This window comes from Poecile atricapillus, chromosome 27 (genome assembly GCF_030490865.1).
Source record: "Poecile atricapillus isolate bPoeAtr1 chromosome 27, bPoeAtr1.hap1, whole genome shotgun sequence".
Classification (NCBI taxonomy): domain Eukaryota; kingdom Metazoa; phylum Chordata; class Aves; order Passeriformes; family Paridae; genus Poecile; species Poecile atricapillus.
This window is the reverse complement of record NC_081275.1, coordinates 345,061-363,596: the sequence shown is the minus strand read 5'-3', so window position 1 is coordinate 363,596 and position 18,536 is coordinate 345,061. Positions and strand designations below refer to the sequence as shown.

General features: G+C 56.1%; 2 protein-coding genes across 8 annotated transcripts; one reads left to right on the top strand and one right to left on the bottom strand.

Moving 5' to 3' along the window:
• Positions 1 to 124: 124 nt before the first annotated feature.
• On the bottom strand, positions 125 to 6,052 carry LOC131588791 (E3 ubiquitin-protein ligase RNF113A-like). The gene is made up of 10 exons (XM_058857782.1): positions 5,931 to 6,052; positions 5,596 to 5,684; positions 5,371 to 5,475; positions 4,321 to 4,428; positions 3,935 to 4,044; positions 3,639 to 3,745; positions 3,027 to 3,116; positions 2,311 to 2,404; positions 1,391 to 1,497; positions 125 to 954 (listed from the first exon to the last, which is right to left on the bottom strand). The coding sequence occupies exons 1-10, from the start codon at positions 6,031 to 6,033 to the stop codon at positions 875 to 877; spliced, it is 993 nt and encodes a 330-aa protein (XP_058713765.1). The 5' UTR covers positions 6,034 to 6,052; the 3' UTR covers positions 125 to 874.
• A 1,147-nt stretch (positions 6,053 to 7,199) lies between these two features.
• On the top strand, positions 7,200 to 18,006 carry LIMD2 (LIM domain containing 2). Of its 7 annotated transcripts, none has more exons than XM_058857799.1 (5): positions 7,200 to 7,383; positions 14,461 to 14,613; positions 15,282 to 15,379; positions 16,235 to 16,279; positions 16,701 to 16,793. In XM_058857799.1, the coding sequence occupies exons 1-5, from the start codon at positions 7,375 to 7,377 to the stop codon at positions 16,711 to 16,713; spliced, it is 318 nt and encodes a 105-aa protein (XP_058713782.1). In that variant the 5' UTR covers positions 7,200 to 7,374; the 3' UTR covers positions 16,714 to 16,793. The 7 variants fall into 7 exon arrangements, with proteins under 7 accessions (XP_058713782.1, XP_058713775.1, XP_058713778.1 ...); XM_058857792.1 differs by lacking the exon at positions 15,282 to 15,379 and adding an exon at positions 17,302 to 18,006 and having other exon boundaries at positions 7,248 to 7,383; positions 16,701 to 16,840; XM_058857795.1 differs by lacking the exon at positions 15,282 to 15,379 and adding an exon at positions 17,302 to 18,006 and having other exon boundaries at positions 7,250 to 7,383; positions 14,461 to 14,617; positions 16,701 to 16,840.
• The last annotated feature ends 530 nt before the right edge of the window (positions 18,007 to 18,536 follow it).

Below are 18,536 nucleotides of genomic sequence, written 5' to 3'. Positions count from 1 at the left end.
CTGCTGTTTGTGCAGGATGATGGAGTGAATCACAGAGGGTGACAGGCTGGCTATGTATGCTTGCTTTTACCTCCTTAGTTTCATACAGCTCACCAGTTTATGGCAGCTGCCTTCGTGCTGCAGAAACATACTTCAACTAAAGCAACAAGCTGCAAACACCTGCACTTGCTCTTTTCTGAAAGTTTCAGTCAAATTCTCCTAGTTGCAGAGGTGTTTGTTAAGGCCAGGACAAGCTCTACTTCCTCCCTTTGATCAGGTTTGGCTCCTGATTTAATCTTACTGTTAGTAAGAAGATTATTGATTGCCTCGCTTGTTACGAAGTCTTACAAACAGGGCAGATTTGAGAGGTGTGTAACTGAAGTTCTGTCCCTACCTTGAAGGTTGGTTCCTAGGAACCAAGACAGGAGGGAATAAATGTGCAGTAACTGCAGTGCTCCAGCCTGCTTTCCCATGAATTAGCCTTTTTAGGGTTAAGAATGAACTTAATGCAAGCTCCTGTTTCTAATCCCTGCCAATGCCTGCAGCTTGCTCCATGCTCTAAGCTTAGGGCCTTAAATTAACTTTGTTCCATGCATGCAGCAGGATTCATGCAGCGTTAGGAGTGAAACAGCAGCACCGTGGTCAGAAGCAGCAATTAGGAGTAACTGAACATTGACCCTGCTTTCCCAGCTCGGGGGCTCTGGGGGTAGCAGATGGCTCCCTCAGCCCTTGGAGTCTTACCTGCCCTGCCCTGTGCCCCTGCAGGGCAGCAGAGACCAGCACAGGTGCACACAGTTCAGGAGCTGCTGGTTGGATACACAACCCCTGGCTACAGCTGTGAGCTTTCTTTTTCTCCTACAAAAGCTTTATTCAGTTATGTACAAAATGTGTTCTGCTACTGTGGATCCTCTTCATGGTCTGACTGTTGCACCTCTTCCTCCTCCCCTTTGTGTTTTTCCAGTTTTGCCATGAGCTCTGAAAAACAGGAACAGGCATGCTGAGACTCCAGGTACAGGGGCTGCCCCACCCCAGAGCCAGAGGCCCAGGTCCTGTGAACACCCAGGACCAGGGCAGCTACCAAAAATCCCTTGCCTACAGAGGCTCAGCTTGGAGCCACCCCCGTTTGCCAAGGCCAGGCAGGAGCTGTTGCAGTCCTTCCCTCAGTGCATTACTGACCACACAGGCTGCTGCCTCTGCTGCCATGGCACAACCCCCTTCCCTCTCCAGTCATTGCCCAGGTTCCCCACCTGGGCAAGCACAGGTGCTCATGTTGCATCTGTGATTTAGTATTTCCTGACACTTGAGCTCTGCTGGCAGCCAGGAACTGTGAACTTTAGCTCATGGCCAGGCCCAACAGCAGGAAGATGCAGCAGGAGCTGATGTCTTTGCTGCTCCCACAGGTGCCTGTTACCTTTTGCAGGGTTGAAGACCCCGTTGGTTTGCTTGTCGCAGACGTAGCAGCGCTGGGATTTGCGATAGTGCTGGAGGGCACAGCCCTCACAGAAGTAGTGCCGACACCTGTATGGAGACACAGAGGTCACTGCAGGGCACCAGACACAATGACTGTGTCCTAGAGTTAGAAACTACTGACTGCTGCTCACAGGAACAGCAAGGCTGGAAATTACCTCCACGATGGAGTCCAACCTCTGCCTGACCCCCACCTTGTCACCCAGCCCAGAGCACTGAGTGCCATGTCCACTTGTTCCTTGAACACCTCCAGGGATGGGGACTCCACCAGCTCCCTGGGAAGCCTCTTCCACTGCCTGACAATTCTCTCCATAGTCCCCAAGGGAGGCAAAAGTGAGCTGCAGACAGAGCTTCCTCTGCATCGCTGTCCCCACGGAAGGTGTTTCAGCATTGCTTCACTGATGTGCAGTGACAGCACAAAGCCACCAGCGTGCTCTTCCAGACCCAAGTACCAGCAGGACAGCATTCAGAGGGAGAAAGTGCTCTCCTCAGCCTCCTCATCCCTGCCAAGCTTCCCCATGCTCACATTTCTCTACTCGGGCAGTGCAGCTGGCATTAAGTGTCCAGGAGGAATGATGCCACGAAAACAAAATCTCAACATTAAGAGGGAAAGGTAAGGTAATAAGGCAGCATTTGTGGAAATCTAAAAAGTGTTTGAGAGCCCTTCCAAGGGGATGCTCCAGATGCAGCTATGAGACTCTGTCTCACAGGATTCCCTCACCCACCAAAAAGCCAGAGCAGACAACAGGCAGGTTCCACCCACAGCCTGTGGGCTGGGTTTGTCTTTGCCTCAATAGTGAAAGAATGACTCGTGAGCTGGATTGACAGCACACATGTGGCTCCTCATGCCAAACAACCACTTACTTGGTGACCACGGGGTTCTTGAAGGAACCTCTGCAGATGAAACATTTGAAAGGCATGTCCTCCTCATCACTGCTCACCTCGTAGTTTTCATCGTCTGCAGAAGAGAAAGCGAACCAGAGTGGAGTGAGAAGAGAGGCCAGCCCACATGTGGGGCATGAAATAACAAGGGGAGAGTGCAGCAGGTGGGATTCAATCTCTGCTGGAAACAATGGAGCTCTGGCATCTGGGTGTTTCAGTAACATGTGTGGGACTGTGCTATAATTAGGGCTAATGAGCCAGCAGGTCTGTTGCTCATCTCAGGAGAAAATTCTTTTCTACTTCACCCACTCACTGCTATAAAGAGAAACATCCTCCAGCCCCTCCTGTTTTTTAGACTTTCCTCCAAACCAGCTGCCTCCAAGCTCTGGTTCCAACTGAGCAGAGAACAGCCCCCATTTGCACAGCAGCTCTCATGAGCCTCGGGCCACAGCTACGTTCACTAAGTGACAAGTGATGTCCCACCTCCTGGGCATCCAGGGGACACAGTCCCATCTCCCCAGCTGCACACAGCTCGCTGCTGGGACCCACACAGCAGTGCTCTCCTTCACAGAGAGCCAGGGCTTTTCTGTAAGCAGCAGCTCTGCTCAGCACTGTCAGTGGTTCCTGGCCCTCAGCTAATCCTGCAGCAGGGGCTGCACAGCTTGGAGCAGAGAGCTGTGAGGGCAGAGGGGCCGTACCATTGACGCCGTAGCGGCCTTCGTCCAGCTCCCGTTCGATCTGCCAGCCATGCTTGTAGTCCGAGCGGTCATGCAGGAATTTGCAGCTGTCTGAACAGCACAGGGAAAGAGGAAATAAGAGACAGGCTGCAAGAGCAGAGTGTTTCCAGGACACCTCATTCCAGGGCAAATTTTGGCAAATTCCTTTGCCCAGCAGGAGAAATCTGATTGCTCCTTCTCCAGGGCAGCACCAAGCTCCTGGAGCAGGTACAGGATCCCTCAGTGCTGACAGGCTGTGAGCATCATCCTCTCTGTGCCACAGGGACAGTTCCAGCAGTTATGCACATGGCAAGTGGGGTAAGGAACAGGAAAACCCATCCCTCACATGGCAGACACCATACCTGTAAGAATGTGGATTACTGGAACATCCCAGGGATCCCTCCCAGGACTCCTATAACTGCTAATGAGAGGCCTTGGGCTTTCAGAAGGGCCAGCACAAATGACAACCTTACATAAACAGCTCTGCAAAGAAGGGTCTATGACTCAGCCTCAGCACCCCAAACACAGCTGGGTCACAGCTGGACTGGATCCCTCTGCAAGCCTGGTGCTCAGCTGCAGACACAAGGCACTCACCCCCGAAGCCGCAGAAGCCGGTCTCTTTGTAGTCCTTGCAGATGTCGGGCTGGTAGTCCCAGCGCACGGTGGCCCGCAGGTGCTCTGGAGCACGGATGGGGCCTTTCCTGAAAGAGGGGCAGAGGGCTCAGCCTGGCTGCAAAGTGGCCCTGGAGCAGAGCCCTGGCCAGAACCAGACACCACACTGGGCAGGCAAAAGCTGGCAGTGACAGCAGAGTTCCAGCCCCAAACACCACCTTGGGATGGTGCCTGAGCTCCTCTGTGATTGCAGACCCCCAAGGCTCATCCCAACCGACCTGACCATTCCTGAAGAGGCATTTCCCATCGATGTGTCTTTGGGCTTCACGTACTTCTGGTAGTTGTTAATGCCACGGTAAATTTTATCATCTTCCTTTCCTCTCAGCTCCTAGGAAAGCAAGAAGAGATGATTAAGGATCAGGAGAGCTTCATGACATGGATTAATTGTCACCACTCTGACACCAGTCTTCCTTCTCACCCTGCTTTAACACCAAGATGCCAATAAAGTCACAAAACTTCCCTATTTGCAAGGGTTACACTCCTGGCTTCTTGAACTTCTAGGGAGGACAAGACTCTAACTCTTCTTGGTGTGCAGAAGGAGATGAGTAAAGCACAGGCTCTCAGACTGCACAGCATGAGCTCCTAAGGAGCAAGGCTGACTCACCTCCTGGATTTTCTGGCTGCGCTCAAAGATGGCCTGGGCATCCTTCTCCTTCTCCGTGTCCAGTTCATACACTGCTGTGGCTCCCATGTCTTCTGGGCCAACAGGTTTCTGAAAAGCAAGGAAAACTTGTGGCAAGAGTGAAGGGAACACTTGGACAAGACAGAGCTTGGCTGCCTGAAGGGTTGTCACAGACAAGGACTGGATGCACCTGTTTTATCCCTTGGCATTTGCTAGGGAGAATTCACCACAGGCTCCTAGTGTGTACAGAGGCCAGAATGCTAGTTCCCCATTGCTCCCAAATTTTAGCCTGCTGTCAGGGAACACTTCACACTCAGCCCTAGCTCAGCTGGAAGCCCCACTCAGTTCACCCATGTCCTACACTTCAATCACGGGGCCCTCCTGCCCACACACAGGATGTTACTGAGTTTCTGAACCAGCTGGGGGTGGCCAAAATTCAGTTTCAACCCAGTGATCTGGTTTAGATTCCTCTTTAATGGACTGAACAGATACTTATTCTTAGCTTTTATCACCTCTTCACGCTGCACAGAAGCCAGAGAATAATTACAGGCAGCCTCAATTAAAGACAAATCCAACTTGGGTGCCAAAAGCTTGCAGACTCCCAAAGCTCTCACCTCCTCCCATCCCTTCCCATTCTCTCCAGAAGGTTGGGAAAACCAAACACTGCCTCCCTTGGGAGCAGACAAAGATGGTCTAATAATGAAAACAGAAACCCAACAGCTGAGCAAACCTGATCCAACTGCTCCCTCTCCTGAAAAATCTGTGCAGTGTTGGGCAAGTCCAGTGGCATCCTAGAGTTTTAACTCTCACCTCTAAGAGGGAAAAACCAACCTTTAAGGGCCTCCCGTGGAGGGAGGTACGATCAGAATAAACCCAGCACAAGGTGCTCGGCTATTAAGAGGGGACAGCGAGGTGCATTAATAAGAAAGAACATCCAATCCCATGTTTAGAGTGGCAAATTCTGTCTGTGAGGAGCAGCATCCCCAGTCCCACCTGAGTTGACATGCCAGGCCCCCTGCTGCCCGTCCTTACCGCCGACCTGGTGGATTTGTAGGTGACACCGATGTCCTTGGCAGGATCCTCATCCTCACTGCTGCTCAGGGCGTACTCCGGCCTCTCCCTCGTGCAGCGCCTGGTCTGGGGGGAGACGGCAGGGATGGGAGAGAGAGGAAGGGCTCCAGCACTCCAGCCTGGCTGAGCCTGGCTGCACCGCAGGCAGCCCCGGCTGGAGCAGGGGCTCCCTCGGAGCTCCTTTACCTTCTGGATCATGGGGTTGGGGGTGTCCCTTCGCCGCTCCTTCCGCACCACGCTGCTGCTGCTGCTGCTGCCCTCCTCCCCGCTGCTCTCTGCGGGGAAAGCCCGGCGTGAGGGCCATGGGCCCGGCCCGAGGAGAGACCAAACAATCCCACCCTGGCAGCGCTGTCCAAGCGCTCCTGGAGCTCCTGGGGCCGTGACCGTTCCCGAGAAGCCTGCTCAGTGTCCGGCCACCCTCCAGGGCAAGAACCTTCTCCTAATATCCACCCTAAATCCGCTCTGCCACAGCTGCAGGGCCGCCCCGGCTCCCCGCACCTCCCGGGGCCCGCAGCCCTCACCCCGCTCCTGGTCGCTGCCGGGCCGTTTTCGGCGGCCGCTGCCCGCGGCTCGGACCCGCTTCTTGAACACAAAGCTGCAAACGCCGCTCTCCTCCGCCATCATGTGCCACCGACACTGCGGCGCTGGCTGGAGCGGCGGCCGAGCGGCCGGAGCGGGCAGCGCCCCCTGCGGGCAGGGAGGCTCAGCGCCCCGGGCCGTGCCCCCATCCTCGGTTCCGCTCCCTCCCCCGGGCCCGGCGCGTTCCAAAGGCAACGGGAACGCTCCTGGGCCCTGAAACCCCGGCCCCGGGTGGGCACAGGGGGCACGGCCTGTGTGTGTCAACATGTGTGTGTACAGCTGTACACGTGTGTGTCAACATGTGTGTGTACAGCTGTGTACACGCGTGTGTCAACATGTGTGTGTACAGCTGTGTACAGCTGTGTACACGTGTGTGTCAACATGTGTGTGTACAGCTGTGTACACGTGTGTGTCAACATGTGTGTGTACAGCTGTGTACAGCTGTGTACACGTGTGTGTCAACATGTGTGTGTACAGCTGTGTACACGTGTGGGTCAACATGTGTCTGTACAGGTGTGTACAGCTGTGTACACGTGTGGGTCAACATGTGTGTGTACAGCTGTACATGTGTGGGTCAACATGTGTGTGTACAGCTGTGTACACGTGTGTGTCAACATGTGTGTGTACAGCTGTGTACAGCTGTGTACACGTGTGGGTCAACATGTGTGTGTACAGCTGTACATGTGTGGGTCAACATGTGTGTGTACAGCTGTGTACACGTGTGTGTCAACATGTGTGTGTACAGCTGTGTACACGTGTGTGTCAGCATGTGTGTGTACAGCTGTGTACACGTGTGTGTCAACATGTGTGTGTACAGCTGTGTACACGTGTGTGTGAACGTGTGTGTACAGCTGTGTACACGTGTGTGTGAACGTGTGTGTGTACAGGTGTGTACACGTGTGTGTCAACATGTGTGTGTACAGCTGTGTACACGTGTGTGTCAACATGTGTGTGTACAGCTGTGTACACGTGTGTGTCAACATGTGTGTGTACAGCTGTACACGTGTGTGTCAACATGTGTGTGTACAGCTGTGTACACGTGTGTGTCAACATGTGTGTGTACAGCTGTGTACAGCTGTGTACACGTGTGTGTCGACATGTGTGTGTACAGGTGTGCACAGGTCTGAGCCCAGGCACAAGGGACAGTGAAGTCCCAGTTCTCCGAACACCAGGGGAAGCTGCCTTTATAGTCCAGGCCGTGCTTAGCCCATGGGACCCTGCTCTGGCAGATCCACCTTTTGCAGCCCCGCTCCCACGCTTGGCTCATCAGCTCTCCATGGAACAAATCCTGGATTTCTGAAACCATCACAGCTCAGTTTTGTCCTTCTGGAGGGTGAGGAGCACTGGAATCCTCCTTTCCTGCTGCTGCCTGATAAGATCCTTCCCATGCAAACAGTGAGTTGAGGCGCATGTGTGGGAAATTTGGCTTTTGCAGACGCTGAAGGGATGGATTCTTTTGGGATGCTACAGGATCCCTTACCGGGGTGGGTCAGTGCCATGCGGAGAGAGTCCAAGGCCGTGTCCAAAGCCTGGAGCAAGGCCAACCCGCACACGCAATCTCACCCGGGGGAGACGCTGGAAAAGCTAATTACCGGGGGGTAATTGCACCCTGGGCCACAAAGCGGAAGGGTCGCTCCCGGGCCGGCGCTGTCGGATCGGGGGAGCTGCGGGAGCCCAGGGACAGAGAGCGGGAGCTGAGGGGAGCGGGGAAGGTTTGGGGTTAGAGGTTGGCTCCACACAAAGGAGCGAGCGGCTGGAAGCCGGTTCGACGCCGGGAGCCAATCGCTGCTGCGGCCCCGCGATAAAAGGGCTCGGAGCCGGCGCTGGCAGCGCAGGAAGCGGCTCCGCTCCACGGCCGCGGCCTCTGCGGCGGGACACGGGCACCGAGCCCCGGCCCCGAGCCCCGGCACGGCCCCGAGCCCCGGCACGGCCCCGCCCTGCCCCGCGGATCCTCCTGCTCGGTGAGCTCGGCTCGTGGGCAGCGAGGGCGGCGGGAGGCGGCTGCGAGACAATGACGGCCCCGCTGTGGGGAGCGAGGGGTTCGCTCTCCCCGGGGATTTCCGACCGCGCGGGGCTGGCAGAGCTGGGGAGCCACCAGCGGGGAGGGAGAGAGACGGGCGGCCAGCGAGAAGGGATAGAGGGGAGCCGGGAACGCTCGGGGCGCCCCGGGCACGGCAGCGCTGCTCCGGGGCTCGTCCCCGCGGCACCGGCTGAGGGAGGGGGCTCGGCCCGGGGGTCGCGGGAGGCAGACCGGAGGTCTGGAACGGGGCCGCTGGGAGCCGGGGCAGGCGCTGCCGGAGCCCCGGGGTGAGCTCCCGGAGCCGGCTGGGGAGCGGGGTGAGCTCCCGGAGCCGGCTGGGGAGCGGGGTGAGCTCCCGGAGCCGGCTGGGGAGCGGGGTGAGCTCCCGGAGCCCGCTGAGCCCGGCGGGGACTGGCACCCGCTGCGGCCGCGGGCCTGCGCTGCCCGGCTCTGCCCCGGGGGTGCCGATTGGGGCGCGGATTTCGGGGCTCCCGCTCCCCGTTTGGGCTGTAATACCCTTTGTTGTGTGCTGCAGTACATGCTGGAGGAGGGCTGGACACATCCATTTTATTAAGCTGATCAGAAGGAGCAGAGATGGAAGAAAAAACCTGTTAGATCCCGACTCCCTTATCCCCCGTCGTTAATGCCTGCCAATTCCCGATGGTGTGTCTCCTACCGCTCATCCAGCCTGCACTGAAACCTTTCCAGCGACAGGTCTTTCATCACTTCCCTGGGGAGGCTGTTGCATGACTGTGAGATTTAATAACAACACAAATGCCCTGGGCTCCGACATAACCCTTAACAGCCAGGGATCTCCCTGGGCTTCACAATGGAGAGCAGCTCTGTTTTCATCAAGGGGAGGGGCAGAAAAGGGAACAGAAAAAATGAAATTATTTATCCACTGACACCCAAAATTAGCAGCAGACTTAAGAATCAAGCCCAGGTCTCCCGAGTCCCAGTCTGGTGCTGTATCTAATGTGTTTTGAGCCAGCCTGATCTGTCTAATTCCCTTGGGTCACTTCAAACAAGCTAAGATACCTTGTAGATCATATTTATGACCAATTTTCTGCTGATTTTTTTCATGGTGTGGGTATCAGTTTTGAAAAAAAACTGATAATCCAGCCTTGAAAATTGGGCTTTGTCCACCAAAGACATCGTGTGAGGGCTCTCACAGGGAGGGCATCTGGTGCCTCAGCTGAGCTGTTGTGTGTTTAAGGCCAGGAGCAGCACATCTGTAGCATTATTGATGTAGATTACAAAATAAATTGTAGGGCAATTGACCAAGCTTAGTCTGAAACAACCCCAGTATTAATGTCCTTTTTAAATGGGAGCCCTGCAAAAAGCAAATTCCCAGTTGCAAGGTGAGGGTCTGTCAGAAGCAACCTCTTGGGCTTTGCAAAGTGTCTGAATGCATCTTCATTCTTATACAGCTCAGAAACAGGTTCCTGACTGTTTTTGGACAGCAAAATTCCTATGAGACTTATCATTAGGGAAGGGAATTCCTCCTCTGGTTTCCTTCAGTGAGTAACTCCTGTGTATCCCTCTGGTCCTGGAGGGTGATGGAGTTTTTCTTTTCCTTTTCTCCCACCCTGAGCGCTTGCAGGGTTTTGCCAGGCAGCTGCCATGTCCCCCCCCCAAGACATGTCTGCTTTCCCCTCCCACTTAAGTAATTTTTATCTGCCAGCTGGGGGTGTTGCAGCGTTTACCTCACTCTTAGCAAAAGCCCTGGGATGGAAAACATTAAACCTGGACAAAAGGATTATTGCAATATCAATGTTAAGCACACTTAATCTAACAACAGGGCCTCGTAATAGAGCCCAAGGAAATGATTAGTTTAGGTGGAGACAGGAAAAAGGACAGGGAAAAGAGAGCAAAATGGAAGGAAGACACACTTGGATTCTTCTGCAAGGAGGGATGTAAGGCCAGAGGCTTTCAGGACTGCTGGAGTTTTGTATCAGAGTAGCAAGGACTGAGATCTCCCAGGTGTGGAGCTGCCAGAGCAGCTCACCTGTTTGCATCAGGTCAGCACGGTGGCTGTGGCAGGACACCCCACCACACGAGAGTTAAAAAGGAATTTCTTCTCCTGAATGTGGTCACTCTTTATGAAAGGAAAACGTGATGGGAGAAGAGCTAATGTCTAATGGTAAATGGCTGTACATTTGTGTAGGAAACCAGGAGGTGATGTTTCCAGGTGGAGTATGGTTTATGGAAGAGATTAGGGAAGAGCTTACAAGGGGAGGGAAGGGACATGAGCTGCTCTTTGCCTGTTTTCACCGGGTTTATATTACATCTTATTAGCCTGTTCTGCTTCCAAGCTTTCTCCCAGCGAAGCACTTTTGTCTAATGTCCAGCCTGAACCTCTCAACCTGCAATTTTTGTCTGGCACTACTGAGAATTTGACTCTGCTTGGAAAAGTTTCTCCTCATCCTCCTGTCAGGATTTCTGCTGTGCTTCTCTGCTCTCTCTGAACTCTCAGCAAGACAGGAGATCCCAGGGGGCAGAGAATCCCTTCAGATCATGATTTTTAATGGATTGCCATTAAACACCACAGTCTCAGGAATGGGCCGCCTCAGTTTGTACTTCTGGAAAGCAGGTGAATCCCAGTAGCATCCTGCTGGCCCATGGGCCCCCTCACTGAGAGGCAGGGGCAGGGACCAGCCCAGTCCCCAGGCCCTGGTGCTTCTGGAGCTGTACCCCTCCTCAGGGGAGGCAGGTACGAAACTGGGAGAGGGGAGTAGGTGGGCAGGGGCTTCCCTTGGGCTCCCCCCGACTCCTGTGGGTCCCCCATTGTTGCCCTGACAAAGGCAGCCCTATTCCTCCCCACAACTGTTCCTTGTCAGCATCCCTCAGCATTTCAGCTGCAGATTTCCTGCCTACTGGCAGCCTTTCAGGAGGCAGAACGTGGATGGAAAGGGGATTAGTGGAGCAGGCTGGTGGAAGGTGGTTCCTGGCCATGGTGTGGGGCAGGGTCAGGTCCACTCCCCAGGAATCTCACCAGCAGGGTGGAGATGTCCCCAGAAATGTCCAGATTCTGCTCCCTGAAGTCCTCCACCCTGTGCTGAGCCAGCAGGGAGCTGCCCTGGGTCCCCAGTGCCAGTGTGGCTCAAAGCCACACAGGAGCCAAGACCTGAAGCTGAAGTAAGGGATTCCATGCCTAATGTAGGAGCTGTGGCCCCACTCCATCGTCCCTTCCCTGGCTCTGTGGTGTGTGGCTCTGGACTGGCCTGTTTGATGCTGGTTTTGCACCACACTTTGTTTCATGGTGTGGGTCAACTGTGAGACCCCAAGACTGCAGAAACTGACTCTTGGGAGCTGGGTGATTCCCAGGATCAGGAGACAGGCTCTTCCAGCTCCTGCTCACCTCCTGCCCACACTGGCCAGCTCTGAGGGATGATGGCCATGGAGCTGGAGGATCAGCACTGTCCTGTGTGTGATCCTGCACAGGATCTTGGGGACATCCATCCCCACAGCCATCAGCTCAGCCCAAGATTTCCTGGAGGAAAGGCCCGACAGCCTGAGGTGCCTGGTCCTGCTCTGGGGATACTCCATGTGCTGCAAGGATGGAGGAGGAAGGGGGCCCAGATCCCCCACACCATGCTTTGCCTTTGGGAAAGCCTCCTGCAATGGAGCAGTGATCCCTGCAGTAAACAAACCCTTCCCAGGGCTGCTAATGGGAGCCATATGGCAGAGAGGGGCCTCTGGGCCTCCGTGGTCACGCTCCTTCCCTGTGCTGGAGCCCCTCGAACAGCGCCGGGCTGAGCCCCACGGGGGACGGGCCGGATCAGCCCTGGAGAGCGGGGAAAGGCTCCGTGCACCCGTCCCGGCTGTGGGAAACGTGATCCTTCGGCAGCAGCTTGAGAGCCGAGACTGCCTTGGGGGCCACCCCAGCTTCCCTCTGCCTCCATCTGCCCCAGGGTCAGGCAGAAAGCTGGGAGGGGATGCAGGAGGCTGTTGTGGAAAAGCTCTCTGACCGAGCAGCGTTGCCCTCCTCCCCTCACACTCCTCCTGCTTGGAGCCATCAGGCGCTGCAAGGGGCAGGACAAGAGAGGCTGGAAGGCAAAGGGGCTCTCGCTTTGTCCTGAGCCAAAAACCCGAAACTGCTGGCACCACCTGGAGAGGAGGACAGTCCTTGCTGCTGCTTTTCCCAGGCTGTGTGAGTGGCTGAGGGCTCTGGTGCCAGTCTCCGCTGTGGGCCGTGCGGGCTCTGGGGCTTTGTCACACCTGCCCACCGCACCCCTCAAAGCCAGCGAGCCCCGAGGCTTCCTGAGCTGTCCTGAAGGCTTTGTAACATCGCTAACAGCAGTCCTTAGGCACTGCCGTGTCACCACCTTCCCCCCTCATGGTGGTGGCTGCCTTGGGCTCCGGTGCCAGCCTGTGCTCCTGGGAAGAGCAATGACAACAGCCGAGAGCCTCCAAGAAAACCTCGTGTAGTTCCTCACTTGTTCTGTTCCCTTATCGCCTCAGCACACCCTTCCCCTCTGAGATCTCTGCTCCTGCCCTCGGCAGGAAGGAGGTTTAGCAGCTCCCCCAAGGGCTCTCGCTGCAATCGGGCCGGGCCAGCGCGGGCTCCGGGCTGTGAGAGGTACGAGCACGGGGGGCTTGGGCCTGCAGGGCTGGGGGAGAACAGGCAGCTGTGGGGTGCGACAAGAGCGGGGAATTGAGGGGAAACGGCCTTGGGGGCATGAGGAGTGAAGGGACAAATAGTAGCTGGAAGTAATCATGTGTTTATCAGAGAACCCCTGAAAGGTTTGAGTTAAAGATCATCTGGTTCCAGCCCCCTGCCATGGGCAGGGACACCTTCCCCTATCCCAGGTTCTGGGGAAGGGCAAGAGGAGGGTGATGAAGAGTCCGGAAAAACCGAGGGAAAGAAGGCGGCAGGGGTAGGGGGGGAAGATGAGCTGTGAGGGAAGTTGGGGGAGGACAAACATTTGTAACAAAGGCTGGGGTGAAGGTGAAAAGGGGGGTGAAAAGCAGGTGAAAAGGGGAGGGTTGTGCATCTGTGTTAGAGGTGTGTGTGGAGTGGGGGGCACAAGGTTTTCTGGGTCCCTCGTGTTCCTCTGTGCTGGGCTGTAGGACCCGACAGACCCCAGAGGGATGAAGAGAAGGTCCTGTCCCAGGGAACGGGGGGCAGGGAGGGGCTGTGGGGTTGGGCCCTGGCCCCCAGCAGATGCTGGGTTCAGCAGCAGCTGCCTGCGAGCAAGCTCAGAGAGCAGGAAATAGCAACAAACCGCAGAGAGACGGGAAATGATTTTGATAGAACAGGGCTGGGCCTCAGCTGAGGCTGGGAAATGTTTGCAACCAGGGCTGTGCAGCAGCAGGGCTGTGAGGGGCACCCACCAGTGCCCAGGACCTGGGGTAAGGCTCTTTCAACTCTGAAAGCAGCCATGAATTTTAGGTGCTTTGCTGGGTGTAATGCAAGGCTGATGTCAGCTGCTGGGGGTTTGGCAGCCAAAGAACCCCCCAAAACTCAGGACATGTTTGCACATGTCCCTGAGAGATGCCATGCATTGAAGAGATGCCCAGGCCCTCCACACTTACATTTCTCTGCCCTGGGGCTTTCTCAGTGTCTAGTCCAGCCCTTGGGCAGCAGGAAGGTTTTTGGGGTGGCAATATGAGGCTGAGGGGGTTCAGTAGGACAGGAAGGCAGCCCCAGGCAGAGGGAGGTGCTGGTTTTCCAGCCTCCAGCTCATCCCCATCATTGCAGAGCCACCCCTTCACCATCCTTTTTGCTGCTGTGCTCCTCCCTTGGCAGCGTTCACTCAACCCCACAGCTCTGTCCTGTGTATTCAAAGCAAGGCTCATCTTTCACGGTGTTTTGAAGGTAAAGTGTGGTGGGGAAAACCCCTGAGGAGCTGTCAGTGCCCTTTCAGCTCGTTTTTACCAAAAGAGATGATTTGCAGTGCTGGTGGTTTTTTCCTGTGCTGGTCCCAGCCCTGTCAGCCTCATCCTCCCAGGCACTCAGCACATCACACGGGGCTCAGCCGACGTGGGCTCCTCGAGGAGACAAAATCCCCATCACTTGCTCTGCTGAGCTGTGATCAGCAAGACTTTTCTGGGCTAAAATTAGACTAAAATCACAGTCCTTCCTCCAGCAACACCAGTCCTTTAGTGGCTGCATTAGTGAAACACAGGTGCTGGTTTTGCTGCTTTGGCTTGGGGTCAGCCTTGCTAGCAGTGGCATGGTCATTGCCTGGTGCTTCCATGTGTGGGTTTGGGGTAGAAACCATCACATCACCTTCCAGGTGTTCAGAGCCCCAAACTCTCCAGCTGCTATCTCAGTATCCCAGACCTGCATCTCCTGTCTGTCAGTCCAGTGCCTCGGGTCCCTCAGGAAGCCCCAGCCCAGCTGATCTGACCCCACGGAGGAAGCTTTGAGCACACACCAGCTCCTGCAGAGCTGCTGGGCTTGGGTGATGAAACCAGCCCCACTCCTGATGACATTTCCTTTCCAGGTCTTGCAAGAGTCTGTCTTAGACAGCTCCGCAGGGAACATCGACCCACAGGCTTCAAGCTCAGGATTAAACAGAAGGACAAGGGAAAGGAACCATGTTCCAGGCCACGGGAGCCGCCAGCCCACCCCCAACTCATGTACGAGGCATCCTGTGGTTTGTATGGGAATTTCAGCTGGCTTTGGGCTCTCAGGGAGGGAGGGTTGTACACAGGAGCTGTGTTCCTGACCTGACATTTTAGGGTGATCAAAGGCACAGTCACTGCTACTCAAACAACAGAACTGGGGGCAGGAACGTTCCAGCAGAAGGTGCTGTTTGCTGAGCATGCTGAACATCGGCCTCAGGCTCTGGCCCCTCCAGAGCTCTCACCCCTTTGCTGTCTGGAGTCGCTGTCTGTTTGTTTGTGTTTCCATGGCTTTCCGTGATCACAATTGAGGACTTTGGAGCTGCTTAGGACTGGAGTGATTGGAGATGGAAAAACATAAAGGTTCAGGAACATCTCCTGCTGGGACAGGATACGGCCCTTCCCCGAGGGAAGATCTATCAGATACGGAGTAGAGAGCGTGCCTGATGGGGCCAGGAGGCTGCCGAGAAGTGACGAGCAGCCGTGGATTGCTGTAGCCTTGGGAACGGATGTCTCAGCTCCAGAGAGGCAGCATTTTCCTTAGCTCTGGTCAGCTGAGCCTGGAAACAGCATATTAAATCCTAACCCCAGGAGAGCACCTGCGGTTGTTCTACCAGTGCCAAGGGATGCAACTGGTTTTACACAGCCAGAGCCTCCTCGCTGCCCGTGTCCCACTGTTGACTTTGGCTCCTGCTTCCAGCCTCGTGGGAGAGAGAGGAAAATCACATCCCTGACCTCAGTCAGTGAGAGCAGCTGGGAAACGTCTGAGGAGGCAGCTCGGCCAGGGGAGAGTTTCCTGTGCGTCTCTTAAACAATCTGTTTCCAAAAATACAAAGGAGAAACGATGGGGAAGGGCAAGGCAGGAGGAACAGGGGGTGGGGGTAGAGAGTGGCAGCGCTGGGCAGGCAGAGGAAGGACAAGGACAGCAGGGTGACATCCTGGGGTGACATCCTGGGGTCACACTGCCTCACTCAACCTTGGGAACAAGGAGTGGGGGATGAGCCAACCCTGACTGGTCACCCTGCTGGAGTGCAACTGCCCCTTAGATCCCGAGTTTGGGAAGGAGGGAGCACTTCCATCAGTGCCAAGGCCGGTAAAACTCCTTGGGGTGGCTGTCAGGGACCCCACGGGTGCCCTGGGGAGGGTGCAGGATGTGGAGCAGGTGAGGATTTGGAAGGGATGAGCTGTTGCAGCTGCAGATGGACACGGTGCTGAGACACCCTGCCCTGAAACCTGGGGCACAGGTAGAGGCTGCTCAGTGTTTGGGTCTGTGTCCTGGTGCTGCAGGGCTGAGCAGCCTCTGTCCCCAAACACAGGAGCCCCAGAGCTCTGTGAGCTCTGCCCGTGCCCTCCCACAGCCCCAGCACGAGGGGCTGCGAGGGGCAGAGCAGCTGCAGGAAAAACATCTGCCTCGAGCAGCCCCGGGACAGCGAGGGGCACCCAGCTATGCCTGGGGGAACGGGCCACTGCCCCCTGAGCTGGGGCAAGGAGCCACCGGCATCAAGAGGAGCTAATTATCCCGCTCTGAGGGAGCAGCATCTCCGTGCAGAGCTGCTGTGTGTAGGTGCATGAGCCTCAGGTGATGATTTACAGGTGCAGGTCACAGAGGGGTTTGTGCCAAGCTCTCATTTTGCTTTCTCCTTCCCTTTTTAGGAGGCCAAGAACAGCTCAGGAGGCAGCACAGTGCAGCGCTCCAAGGTACCTTTGTTTTTTCTACATCATAGAATCATCCCAGAATAGCCTGGCTTGGAATGGGCCTTAAAGCTCATCCAGTCCCACCCCTGCCATGTCAGGGACACCTTCCACTGTCCTAGGCTGCTCCAAGTCCTGTCCAGCCTGGCCTGGGATACTGCCAGGGATGGGGCAGCCACAGCTTCCCTGGGCACCCTGTGCCAGGGCCTTATCCTGCTGATTCTTGGCAAGGGTGGAAGGGCCAAAAGCTCAAGGACCAAGCTCCAATCCAGCCCAGCATCAGTGGAGTGGCCCAGGGAGGGTGAGGGAGATGGAGCTGCTTCCTGCTCCCCAGTGAATAGAGGGCAGGGAGAGGGTGGTGGAGGGATCCAGGGTATCCCAAACTCTGTCCTCATCCTCTCTCTCCCTTTGTTCTGCCCTTGGCCAGTCTTTCAGCCTGAAGGCACAGGTGAAGGAGATGTGCACTGCCTGCCAGAAAACCGTGTATCCCATGGAGCGGCTGGTGGCTGATAAATTTGTCTTCCACAACTCCTGCTTCTGCTGCAAGCACTGCCACACCAAGCTCAGGTGAGCCAGGCTGTCCCCATGGTGTCTGCAGCTCTGCCGAGACCCTCCCAAATAGTGCCCCCCCATCACAGCCCCTTGCTTGGCCAGTAGCCAAAGACCCCCAGCCCACCCACCACTGCAAAACAAAGGTTTATCTGCACACCTTGGCCCAAGTCTCAGCTAAATCCCACCTGGTATGGAAGCAGAGATGCTTCCCCTTGAGAGCAGTCCCAGGGGAACACAGAGCTGAGCCAGAGCCTCCTTCCAGAGGACACACAGCCGAGGCTGAGCTCCCCTGGGACCTCCCCATCTCTACTCACAGCAGCCCCCAACAGCCTCTGCTGGTGGGAAGGAGCTGTTGGCCCTAAGGGTCCCCTCCTGCATGTTCCCCTCGTGCTGTCCCGGTGTCCCCAAGCCCCCCTCACTTTCCCCAGGCTGCAGCTCCATCTCCATGCCTGGCTAACCATGCCCTCCCTCCCCAGCCTGGGCAGCTATGCTGCACTCCACGGGGAATTCTACTGCAAGCCCCACTTCCAACAGCTCTTCAAGAGTAAAGGCAACTATGACGAAGGCTTCGGGCGCAAGCAGCACAAGGAGCTGTGGGTGCACAAGGAGGTGGAGAGTGGGACCAAGTCAGCGTGAGTGGGGCCAGCCCCGCTCCTGGAGCCCAGCAGAGCCGGAGGAGCTGAGCCAGGGCTAACTGAGCTGATGTAAAGCAGGACCTGTGGGAGGGGAGGGGGCTCACAGGGGTCCTGCAGGCCTGAAGGACAGGGCAGAGGTGACCAGGGTGCAGCCCCCAGACCTGAAGCCCCCTCTCTGCAGGCCCCTCTCCCCACTGAGATCAGAGCAGAAGCAATTGCACCCGTGGGACTCCCAGCCCTGTTGATCCACTTCAGGCTTGTCTCCATGGAAAAGGAGAAGAGCTGGGCACTTACCCAGCTTGTGAGTGACTGCAGAGCTCCCAGCTCCACCACCAACCCTGCACTGCTGGGGCTCTGGATGAGGAGGGTCCTCGATTTACATCAGCTCAGTTCAGCTGGGATGGTTCAGCCTTAAGGATGTTGCCCTGCCACGGTTTAAGTGTCTCTTTTTTATATTTGCCTTTGACTGGTACGTTCTGCGCTGGAGCCTCGCGGCAGCTTCACATGCGCTCCTTTATTTTTGTAATACAAGGTTTCTGAGCCTTCCCTGTCTTGTCCTGTGTTCTCAGGGGCCTGGGGAGGTGGGACTAGTGGTCAGGTCTGCCTCTTACTGCCCTGGGGAAAGAGCTTGTGCCTGTGCAGGATCAAGGATACCTGGATACCTGTGTGTGTGTGAGGCTGGGAGGGAAGGAAGGGAGGGGGTGGGAAAGAGGCAGCCCACCCTTCTCTGGGGAGTGCTCAGAGGGGTCCTGCAGACCATGAGGGCTGGGCAGAGGTGACCAGGGTGCAGGACCCTGACCAGAAACCCCCCCTGGGGCCCCCAAGCTTTTGGGAATCAAACCAGGATATTAAATTCCACATGAATTGCCTTGCAAGCTGCACAGCCCAGCTGGAACCTTCCACCAGCTTCCAAATGGAGTCCAGACCACCCTCAAAAGGCATTCACCAGCCCATGGATCCCCCAGGATTAGAGTCACCCCTTTGCCCTGATGTCTCACACCCTCCCCTCCACATCAGTGCCCTGTCCCTGCCTCAGTGGCTCTGCTGGGGGCTGAAGGGGCATCGTTTGCTGGCTG

What these genes read in the sequence shown, in the direction of transcription:
- LOC131588791 (XM_058857782.1), bottom strand. Translation starts at nt 6,033, where the DNA reads ATGATGGCGGAGGAGAGCGGCGTTTGCAGCTTTGTGTTCAAGAAGCGG. An exon ending in CGGCAGCGACCAGGAGCGGG is followed by an intron (nt 5,685 to 5,930) that starts GTGAGGGCTGCG and finishes CTTTCCCCGCAG; the next exon opens with AGAGCAGCGGGGAGGAGGGC. An exon ending in GCCTCTTCAGGAATGGTCAG is followed by an intron (nt 3,746 to 3,934) that starts GTCGGTTGGGAT and finishes CCCCTCTTTCAG; the next exon opens with GAAAGGCCCCATCCGTGCTC.
- LIMD2 (XM_058857792.1), top strand. An exon ending in CATGTACGAGGCATCCTGTG is followed by an intron (nt 14,614 to 16,234) that starts GTTTGTATGGGA and finishes TTCCCTTTTTAG; the next exon opens with GAGGCCAAGAACAGCTCAGG. An exon ending in CACTGCCACACCAAGCTCAG is followed by an intron (nt 16,841 to 17,301) that starts GTGAGCCAGGCT and finishes CTCCCTCCCCAG; the next exon opens with CCTGGGCAGCTATGCTGCAC.